This window comes from Orcinus orca, chromosome 18 (assembly GCF_937001465.1).
Source record: "Orcinus orca chromosome 18, mOrcOrc1.1, whole genome shotgun sequence".
Classification (NCBI taxonomy): Eukaryota; Metazoa; Chordata; class Mammalia; order Artiodactyla; family Delphinidae; genus Orcinus; species Orcinus orca.
This window is the reverse complement of record NC_064576.1, coordinates 10,983,690-10,995,303: the sequence shown is the minus strand read 5'-3', so window position 1 is coordinate 10,995,303 and position 11,614 is coordinate 10,983,690. Positions and strand designations below refer to the sequence as shown.

General features: G+C 43.5%; 1 protein-coding gene across 1 annotated transcript in view; it reads left to right on the top strand.

The window, feature by feature from the left end:
• The first annotated feature begins 9,867 nt into the window (after positions 1–9,867).
• Positions 9,868–11,614, top strand: part of TM9SF2 (transmembrane 9 superfamily member 2) — a 57,660-nt gene continuing 55,913 nt past the window's right edge. Inside the window, exon 1 of the mRNA XM_004273635.3 lies at positions 9,868–10,259. Coding sequence (XP_004273683.3) covers positions 9,906–10,259 — 354 coding nt within the window. The 5' untranslated portion in view covers positions 9,868–9,905. The remainder of the gene's footprint in view (positions 10,260–11,614) is intronic.

Below are 11,614 nucleotides of genomic sequence, written 5' to 3'. Positions count from 1 at the left end.
CAGTATTTGTGGCACATGGGCTCAGTAGTTGTGGCTCGCAGGCTCTAGAGCGCGGGCTCAGTAGTTGTGGCGCACAGGCTTAGTTGCTCCGCGGCATGTGGGATCTTCCTGGACCAGGGCTCGAACCCGTGTCCCCTGCATTCGCAGGCGGATTCTCAACCACTGCGCCACCAGGGAACCCTGTCCTGTGGGAGTTATTAACTTCATACACAGTACCTCTTACGATGTTCCCCTAAGCAGACCTCAGGGTATTCTTTGTTATGCTGAAGCTCTACAACCCTCTCTGTTACCAGGTCTGAATCTTTGATCCTGGTGGTCCTGGTTCTTGTCCTACTGGGGCTGAATCCTCAGCGCCCCTCAGTCACACTTATCCTGCACGCACCAACCCAGTTAGCAAATCCTCAGAAAACTTGCCCAGATAATTTTGTCACAATCTCCCCTCCGTTCCCTCCTCACTTTGCACTTCTTTACGGAATCTGTCACACTGAATTACCGTCATTGGCTCCCTCACTAAACAGTGAGCTCTTCAAGGACACGAACCTTTGAAATCCCCCCCACAGTGGGGAGTCAGTGAAAGCCTGACGGTGCCCTTTCTTTTCACTTTCTGCCAGTAAAATGCTGCCACCTTCCTCTCGGGCTGACACACAGATTCCGTGAAGTTCTTTCTTAAAGGTCTCACCTGGCTCTCAGTGTGTTTGCATGAAATCTACATGGTGTATTCCCTATTACCTGAGTTACCATTGAATGTGCCCCTCTTCCTTGCAACCTGAAAGATCTTGAATCTTCAAAATGAACAATATTTAGGCCAATGCAACTAGCAAGAAAATATGGTGGTGACGGTTCGGCACCTATCCCCTGCCCCTCGCCCCCAGCTCGCCTTCCTGCCTCCATGGACTGTCCAGTGTATGTCCACCCTTCCAGATGTCATCTCTTTCCTTCAGTCATGTGGTCACTCTTTGTTCTGGATCTTTTTCCACTTCTCATTCACTCAGCAGTTAGAACAGAAATAATCCAATGTGAGAACTGTTGGATCAGTAGACCATCAAACCCCATTTCTCGAAGCTTCTTTCCCCAACTACGAAGCTACCTTCCCTATTCAGAGTTACTCAGAGCCTAATTCCTTCTTCAGGTGCTGTGTTCGCTTCCAGATTTCCATAGTTAAGGAGAGAATGAAAGACCCTCATTTCTCTCAAATTCTCCTGTCCTTAACTCCTTCAGAACAACTGCTCTTATAAAATGACAAAGTGGTGAATTTATCAATCTTTCCCCACCCCAGAAGAATTCTAAGACTTAAATTACTTTAAATTACATAGATAATATAAGTTATAAAAACTTCAATAGTTACAGACAAAGTTAAAGTCCCCCCACCCCCCTCAAGCTTACTATTGTTACTTCTAGATCATTTTCTATGCATGTACCTATATATTTGAGTAGCAGTGGAAATATACAGAATTTTTGGTCCTGGTTTGAGTTCTAGAACTGTTAATGGGAATCAAGACCAAACCCCTAAAAAGTTATAACTTGCCTGTCCTAGCCTTTTGGAATGTCCTTGCCCTGCGTGGTACAGCTCTCAAGACAGCCAATTGCTCACAGTCAAGCTGTCAGACAGAGGCTCAGTGTCCGACAACAGCTGTGGATTTTTGAGAAACAAGTTGGCCTGTGGGATGCCTGTGGCCTCACTTCCTGCTGGTGGCCATGGTAGGAATAGATGAGGGAGGCTGGGATCCCTCAAGGGGTGGTTAGAGTGTTGATCTCCACAGCCCTGTAGGGGTCTGCTGCTCAGTCTGCAGTCAGAATCTCGGGCTTCTGTCCTGGATGAGGTAAATAATGACTAAGGAGGCCTCATGCACTTGGTTTAAGTTCTTCTCTAGATTTTTGGATAAAGCCATTTAAAAACTTCACCTAGCATAACTTGGTTACTTTTGTAGAGCAAAGTCACATAAGCCAAGTGCTATTGGAATGCCTGGCAGCTTCCTAATGCTTAATTCTTGATGAGAACTCTGATCCATTTGTAAGACACACTAGAATGATGTGAAAGGGAAACAAATACAGTACTTAGTCTATGATCACATCATCACACCAACATTTTTCCATTTCAGAGGGAATTCTGGCCTCATACCACAAAGTGGAAGTTGTTGGTTAATGGATGCTAATGACAAACCTAATGGTGCAGCAGAGGCCAGTATACTGTGCTATGGCCCTGGGCAGAGCACAAGATTTATGGGAAGATGAGAGCACTGCCAGTTCTTTCATAAGTAAAAGAAACATCTTATCTAAAAGATATTTTTCCAGTAGCACGGTGAAGTTTCTTTGCCCCCAAAAGGCTGAACCAAAAAGAAATAATGGCAGGTATCACTCAAGTTTTCCTATAAAAAAAATCTTTCTACATATATATGTAAATATATATATTTATGTGTCTAAATACATATAACCTGTCTATATAAAATATTTTTACAGATGAAACATGTTCATTATTTTTAAAAATGGAAATACTGCAGAACTGAGAGGGAGGAAATCACCTGTATCTGACTGCATAGAAATAACCCACTCTAAGAATTTTCACATGTGTCCTTCCATTCTTTTTTCTGTTTATATATTTTTCTCCATTTTTATTTAGTTATTTAATTTTGATTGGAGTATAGTTGATTTACAATGCTGTACTAGTTTCTGCTGTACAGCAAAGTGAATCAGTTATATATATACATATAGCCACTCTTTTTTAGATTCTTTTCCCATATAGGTGATTACAGAGTATTAAGTAGAGTTCCCTGTGCTATACAGTAGGTTTTTATTAGTTATCTCTCTTATATATAGTACTGTGTATATGTCAGTCCCAATCTCCCAATTTATCCCTTCCCACCCCTTACCCCCTTGGGAAACATAAGTTTGTTTTCTACATCTGTGACTATTTCTGTTTTGTAAAAAAGTTCACTTGTACCACTTTTTTAGATTCCACATATAAACGATTTTTTTCCCCATTTTTGAACACCTATTTCTATGAGTTTTAACACATGCATATATTGTGTTACCCCCACCAAAATCAGGGTACACAATATTATCACTCCCCCAATTCCCTCATTATCCCTTTGTAGTCATACCTTCCCTCACCCCTCATCCCTGGAACTAGCAAGCACTTGTCTGTCACAATAGCTTTGGGTTTTGGGAAATGTCATATAAATGGAATCATAGAGTCTGTAACCTTTTGAGATTGGCTTCTTTCACTCAGTGTGTATAAGATCTATCCAAGATGTTGTATGTATCAACAGCTCATTACTTTTTATTCCTAAGTAGTATTCCATTGTACGAATGTACCATGGTTTGTTTATGTATTTACAGATTGAAAGACATTTGGTTGTTTCTAATTCTGGTGATTGTGAATAGAGCTGTTATAAATATTTGTGTACAAATTTGTGTGTGTGTGTCTGTGTGTGTACAAATTTTTATGTGAACAAAAGTTTTCATTTCTCTAGACTTTAAATACCTAGGAGTGGGATTCCTGAGTCATATGGTAAGTGTATGTTTACTTTGTAAGAAACTGCCACTGTTTTCCATAGTGGCTGTATCATTTTGCATTCCCAACAGCAATATATGAGGTTTCCAGATGTTCTACATCCCTGTCACCGGTTGGTATTACCAGTGAATTTAATTTTAGCCATTCTGATAGGTGCTAGTGGTATCTCATCATGGTTTTAATTTGCATTTTCCTATTGGATACTGATGTTGACCGCATGTGCTTATTTGCAAGCCACACACCCTCTTTGATAAAGTGTCTGTTCAAGCCTTTCATCATTTTTTAATTGGGTTGTTTGTTTTCTTCCTGTTGAGTTTGGAGAGTTCTTTATATTGAAATCAAGTCCTTTATTGGCCAGGTGATTTACAAATATTTTCGCCCAGTCGATAGCCTGTCTTTTCATTCTGTTAACAGTGTGTATATATTTTCTAAAAACAAAACTGAAATCAGAAGGTGCATGCTGTTTTATAATATACTTTTTTCATTTAGCAATGTATCTTAAACATCTTTCCATGTTATTACTTCTTCTCAATATAACTTTTATGGCTGTACAGTATTGCCTTGCATGGGTGTACTACTGTAATTTATTTAACAAACTCTTCTGTTGAACATTTAGGTTGTTTTTAAATTTTTTACTTTTAAAAACATTACACTGGTGAACATACTTAGAGCTAAATCTTTTCACATTCTAAGTATTTCTCTAGGACAGATCCTGAGAAGCAGAATTGTTCTTTCATATTATATACATTTTAAAGGCTTTAAAAAAATACACAATGCAAACTGTCCTCCAAAAAGGATATTTAAGTCTCATGATCAGATATGAAATCACATGGGGCACTATCATTGCTTTTTAACTTTGCTTCCTTGGTAGCTTAAAAAGAAAGTATGTCTTTTTTCTAATATGTTATTCTTTCATTACAAATAATGCTGAATATTTATTTAAATGCTTTTTGCTGTTTGTATATCTTTGTGTGTGAAGTGTCTCTTCATGTATACTTTTATATAGGGGTAGTTCATCTTTTTCTTATTATTCTATAATAACTATATTTTATTGCAAATGTTTTCCCCTGGTTTTATTTCAATGTACCTTAATTGTGCAGGCCCCTTTTGAGTCCTTGTTCAAATCCTTGTAAATCAAAGATCCATCAGTGTTAAGGTCACTGGATTTGGCAAATAAAAACAAACAACAAATAGTTTTTAAATAAATATGCTCCAGATAGACATGGGACATATGTACTTATACTAAAAACTATCTGAAGTGTAAAGGTAACTGGGCACCCTGTATCTTACCTGCAACCCTAGCTAAGAGTCAAAACTGCATGGAACATGGCTGAATTGCATGTTGGATTCTAAAGTCAGCACAATTGGCAAAAATTGTATAAGGCTGAAACTGCCTTTAAAAGTCCTTTAAGTAGCTTTCAAAGTTCAGAATGCATGGAGAATTGCCTTCTACCTTATATGGTAATTCTTATGCTCCATGACATTAAGAACCTCTCAGGAATAGGAGAAAAGTCCCTGGGCGGATGGCTGGTCATTAAAACCATTTCCCTTTTGTGTCAGTAGGTATGGGGAGGAAAAAGGGGAGGATGTTAAAGTGTTCCTGTCTGCCTACAGGCTTTTTCTGTTTTGTATCAGTCTTCTAAAATGTTTAAACAAGTGGTTATTGGTAGTTGTGGTGGTTCAACAAGATTCAATAGTGAGGTTCATCCCACATGGGTATTATGTTCTAAAGTTAGTGCTCAAGGAAACATGACCACACTGTGACTCCATTGAATTGTTTTTATACAGTTACCCTTCAATCCACACTCCCCAACTCCCTCAGTCCACATTTTATTTTCAGTAAACATTCTAACCCCAAGTTACTCAAATATTTTTCTTGTGGGGGAACTTGTATATTTTGGATCATTCAGCAGCTACTTAAGAGTAATCATGGTGACAGGCCTCATATGGTTTGTTGGGCAATCATGTCCTGTTTCCTGCACGCTTTCTCTTCATTTCCCTTTCTGGACATTTTTTTCTGAAAACTTTGTCCAACATTTTATTTTAGGGAACTATATACCTAGTGATACTCAGAAGTTTCAAATCAATCATTAGTCAGGAGTCCAAAGCAAAATGAACAGAATGATGTATTTATTTCTCTCAAACACAATTCACAAATGACATTCAAATCTCATTTATTTCTAGCATATTTAAAACATTCCGATGAAATAAAAAAATTGTAATCCTTGCCAAAGTTCATTTTAATAGGATTTGACCTGTAGTAAAAGACATTGTCATATTGTCTCCTGTTCTCTTCATTTATATGTATATCTATAATATATATTCAACATATTTCCATTAATACGTGTATAAAAATGTTCACTCAGGTTGTTTCACATATTAGATATATTGCTTTCATTGGTTAATACTGTCTAAATACGCTGAACTTCTTTAATGCCAATTTCCAAATCCAACACGGTATAAAAGAATTACATGGCCCTTCTCATATTGCTATGGTTTCTGGAAAATCTTATTCATTTTTTTTTTTTTTTTTTTTTTTTTTTTTGCGGTACGCGGGCCTCTCACTGTTGTGGCCTCTCCCGTTGCGGAGCGCAGGCTCCGGACTCGCAGGCTCAGCGGCCATGGCTCCCAGCTGCTCCGCGGCATGTGGGATCTTCCCGGACCGGGGCACGAACCCGTTACTGGGAGAAAGGGAGCGTCACACTCAAGGGCAGGATGGAAGCAAAACTTCATTTCTTCCTAGTTTGGAACTAGAATCCCCACTCAGCCTTTCTGCGTGGCAGCACCCAGCGTAAAAGCGCCCACAGGGAAGGGATTCCATTTTGCCGCCTGGCTGAGGAGCGCAGCGATTTTCCCACGCCAGTCCCGGGATACCTGGCAGACAGCGACGCCAGGTAACCGAGCGAACGCGGGGCCAGGCCGGATCCGGAAGTAAAGAGTTCGCTCCGCCCCGAGGCCGAGCCCCGCCCTGAGGCCCCTCCCACTAGGCCCGGCCTTGCGGGATGACGTGTCTGAACTCTGGAGGCGGAAGCGGGGAAGAGGTCGCCGGGGTAGGAGCTGGCGAGGTGCGGCTGGTTGGCCGTGCGCACGCGTGATTCGCGCAATGGGCGGACCGGATTGCGGCTGGAGTCCGGTGACCATTTTTATTGAGGAAGACTCCACTTCTCCGGGTTTTTGCTGATGCTGAGCTCGGCCGATAGGGGCGGCGGCTTGGTTTGGAAAGAAGAAGCTTAGGGACCACCCGCCCTTAGACATCCCCACTGCAGCGGGCTTGGTCTCAATGAGTGGCCGTTTGACTGCAGGCAGTCAGTCCCCCTTCTTTCCTCTGTGAATAGAGGCGGTTAAACGTGTGTGGAAAACCTCAGGTTTACTTCGGCGGTGAAGTCCGCGATTCTAAATTCAGATCTAGAATTTATGGGGTCCGGCCAGTACCAGTCCTGTAGTGCTTTGCGGTTACTTGCCCTTCCTTTATGTGCTAGACGCTGCTCTAGGCTTGGGGTTGTAGAGACGAGGTCCTTACTCCCATGGGGGTTTACGTGTAAACAGGGAGTGAGACAGTAAACAAATAACCATGTTAATTCCAGGTAGTGATAAGTACTGTGGGGTGCCAGGGTTAAGCAGAAGAGTGGAACTGAGGGATTTAAAGATTTTATGAGATCGCAGTTGTCAAGAGTGGAACCTGAGAGGCTATAGCAGAAAGTACTAGTGCAAGAGAACTAAGATTTTGGCTTGGACTAGTGGGTAGTTGTGGACATGGAAAGTACTGAAAGGATTTAGTCTAGTTTAGCGGCCCAGCGAGCACAACTTGTTGAAGGACTGTATGTGGGGAGTGAGGGAAAGAGAAATTTAGGTTACCTCCCAGGTTTTTGGCCTGAGAAGCAGGTGGGCAGCGGTGCCCATTTTCTGCTTTGTGGAACACTGGAGGAGGAAAAGGTTGGGATGGGAGCGGTGAGATAGTGAAGATAAGTATTTAGTGGCACCAGGTAACTAGAAGATAGCGAACAAAAAATGTTGTCTTGCCCCTTTCCTTTCTAAATGGAGAGACCATTGCTTCCTCTTATTATGTTGGAAATCTCTATGACTTCGAGTATAGGCATATTATAAATTCTTTTCCCTGGCCCAAGTAAGTTCAACAAATATGCTAGTTGATTTGCTCGAGGGAGAAGTGACCTAGACACGATCCCACTGCTCAGGCCCCCCTCACCTGCCTACCCACCCTCACCCCCGTTTGGGTTATAAAAATGGCTGCCTTTCCTCTGCCCAGCACTTAATGTACATCCCCCCCACACACACACCCTTAAACTTCACAACAAACTAAAGAAGATGGACATCCTTTTCTACTTCCCAGTTCTCCCCTATTATCTGGGACTTGGTGTATTAACTTGCTCAAGATCCACATAACTAGATAGTAGTGTTCCAAAGCTGGAGTTCATAGTGCAAACTACCTTTGCAAGGAGGAATTCCTTCATTGTTCTGGTTACGCCACAGTATAGAACAGTGGGTCTTAGCCTTTTTTTTGCAGGGTCATAGATTCCTTTGAAAACTTAATAAATGTTATAAACTTTCCAGGGGTAAAAATGTGCACATCCCCACAAGAATTTAGATAGGATTGCACGGGTCTCCACATTTTTCTGAATTGTCCACTTAGCAAACTTGCCAATTCTTTTTTTTAAAATAACTTTATGAAAGTTTAGTTTTATTTATTTATTAAATTTATTTATTCTTGGCTGCATTGGGTCTTCGTTGCTGCACGCGGGCTTTCTCTAGTTGTGGCGAGCGGGGGCTAGTCTTCGTTGCGGCGCGCAGGCTTCTCATTGTGGTGGCTTCTCTTGTGGCCGAGCACAGGCTCTAGGCTAGCGGGCTTCAGTAGTTGTGGCTCGCGGTCTCTAGAGCACAGGCTCAGTAGTTGTGGTGCTCCGGCTTAGTTGCTCTGCGGCATGTGGGATCTTCCCGGACCGGGGATCGACCCCCGTGTCCCCTGCACTGGCAAGCGGATTCTTAACTACTGCACCACCAAGGAAGTCCTGACTTGCCAATTCTTGAATTCTGAGCGGGAGGTAGTTCTGGGTTATGATTCCTTGCTTATGTACTCTAAGTTGGTGTCCTCTCTGCAGATTCGATTGAACTCTAAAGCTCAGAGGAATTGACTTTATAAAGACTGTTGCCCACCAGTCCAGTTCTACAAGGATCAAGCTATTCGCTACTGCAGTCGTGCATCAACAGTGCACCCTGAGGGGAATTCAGGATGGAGGAAAAAACAGGAATGTTCTGTGCTTTATATAGTGGCCCTGGATAAAGATGCATATCTAAGGAATAATTTCAGTGAACTCAGATTCTTGCATCTTCTCATACATACAAAAGCACTAAAACCTTTAACTTGAGATGTCTGTTCTCTGTGTTTAGCAGTAACCTTTTGATGTTGGCCTACCTGTTTTTTTCCAGCCAAAAAACTCCTATATATCCTGGCTCCTCCCTTACCTCTTCAGAACAGTTCCTCAGAGCTATCTGAGAGGTGGTCTCCTGTGCTATGGTCCTCAGTAAAGTCCCTGAATAAAATTTAACTCACATCTTTTATGTTGTGTGTTTTCCTTTGTCACGAAAAGCAAGTTTCTCCTTGAAAAATACTCAAAACGCACCACACAAACACACACAAGTACGTCTGTGCATATACAAACGGACATCGCATCACTTCAATAGGAAAAGTGACAGAAACTTGCCCAGGGATGATCATACCAGATTTCTATTTTGCTGGAACTACATTTCTCACTGGGCTCTCAGGTGTGCTCCTGTCTTCCTTTGCAAAGAAATGTCAATACTCCCTTCTCCTATTTGTCTACTCCCATTTTTCCCCTCACCTCATTTCCACTCACCTCTTTAAAGAGATCTTGTTTAGTCTATGCAAACAATCACTGTCCCACGCAAGAATGAGCCACCGCATCCAATGCTGGGAACCTGTCCGTGCACACACCTCTGAGTAGCTGTCTATTTAAAGATTTGTGGCTAGTTCCTCCCCATTGGTTTCCTTATCCTGCACTCAACCGTCTCCCAAACTTCTTCCCTCCACCAACTCAGCCTTCATCAGCAAGTACTTTTTGGCGCACCACCTCTGTAATAGGGGCTGGTGTGCCTTGGGCACTGTAGTGAGGAAACCGGGGAAAACCGGGGCAAGGCAGCAAGCACGGGGCGCTGGGCAAGTGAGACGCTCCACGACGCCCCAAGGGGGCTCTAGATCGGAATTTGGAACAGGAACGGGAGGGCTGGACCCTCTCCCGCGGCAAACACCCCAGCCGACCCGCTGAAAACCTGGCAAGTGGATTTCCTCCACTCTCCCTCCCGGAAACTCCTCAGGGCGCTTGCAGCCGCTCTCACTGAGCATGTGCAGGCGGCGCTGCGCATGCTCCGTCGAGGTCCGCTTCGGAGTCTGTTGCGGAACCCGCGGTGTCTCCTAGCGCAACCGGAACTATCTGTGGCGGGGCCGGCCTGCCTCAGCTCCGGCGGACTGGTAGTCGTCGCTGAGCCTCCCCGTCCCTCCTTCCCTCTTCACCCCCCGCGGCTCTGCTGCCGTTCCCCCGAAACAGCCGTTATGAGCGCGAGGCTGCCGGCGTCGTCTCCACCTCGGTGGCAGTTGCTGCTGTCGCTGCTCCTGCTGGGGGCGGCCCCGGGCCCGCGTCGGAGCGCAGCCTTCTACTTGCCCGGCCTGGCGCCAGTCAACTTCTGCGAGGAAGAAAAAAAGAGCGACGAGTGCAAGGTGGGTGCGGCCTGGCGGACCCCCCGGTGCACAGTCGGAGGAGGAAGCCTCCCTCTGCCGGGGGGGCAGCCGGCGTCTCAGGGGAAGGGGGCGTAGCAGCGGGTGCGGTCGGGTGTCCCCAGAAGCGCGTGGGGTTGGCCGCGCTGTGGGGCGCAGGCTCTGGAACGGCCTCCGTACCGGCGTAGATTCTGGCGAATTCGGCGGGCCAGGTAGCACGAGCAGGTGGGTTCAGTTTTCCCGGAACAGGGACTGTGTGTGTATGGCGCTCGCTTGGCGTTGGAGGCGTGCAGGTCAGCGAGCGTTCTACGGGCGAGTGTCCGCTCACAGCCCCGTGTCCCGCCTCCACGGAAGGGGACGGCCAGGTCTTCCAGTAACTTGTAATTTCATTGCTTCCCGTTTTCTACTTTTCTGGAACCCTGATTGATTATGAGGACTTGTTCTTTCTAGGACTTAGGTGTTTTTACCTCATGGTTAGCAGTCGCTTCCTTGTTTGTGGGATTTAACACCCAGAACCGCGTAAACTGCATTAATAAGGAGTTGCTGTGATGGTTGAGACAGTTAATGTCTACCATTTAAGTGTAAAAAAAGAAATTTAATATGCAAAAAATATGTAAGATCCCACTAGTTTCTCCGAGATTGTTTTAAACACTTAAAAGGAGCAGACAACAGGAGAAACCGGCGTTTTCTTCCTAGGGCAGATCTTGAAAACTTTGATCTCTTACCACCTTAAACTCAAGGTTTTCAGTTTAACCACTAGTAAAAGAGACGTAGGTAGAGTAACCTGCTTTTAGGTTATTAGGTAGAGGGCAGGAAAGTATACATACACAGTTATTTTAGGTTGCTAAAACTTACCCTTTGGGGTGCAAGAAACTCTTTGAAACCGTTAATACTTTTAACAGGATAATCGTTCAGCAAACTTTTACAATCTATAAGTAGGTTTATTTACTAAGCTTGGTTTTTTTAAGCTGGTGTTTATTTTATTACTGCTAGCTTTACAATAGTTGTGAATTTTGAGCTTATTTTAGGGCACTAAAGAAGCTATTAAACTTTTCATGGCATTTTACAGTTTCTGTTTAAAAACTTGGATTTCTAAAAATGTCTAAGGATCTTTCAGGTGTACTCACATCAACAGTTAGTGCTTGAATACTGTAACTCATACCTTGCAATGCAAGAAATTTTCGCTCTTTGAGAGTTCTGACTGAAAGAAAATAGTGCTTCCAAGTGGGAGAGAGCTAGTCTCACAAGCACACAGGTTTTTCCATTAAATATTTTAGTAATCAGCCTTTAAAGCGTAGTATTTGGTCTTTAAATTTAAATTTAACAGCAATCGTATATTGTCTAACTAGTGCCTTAGA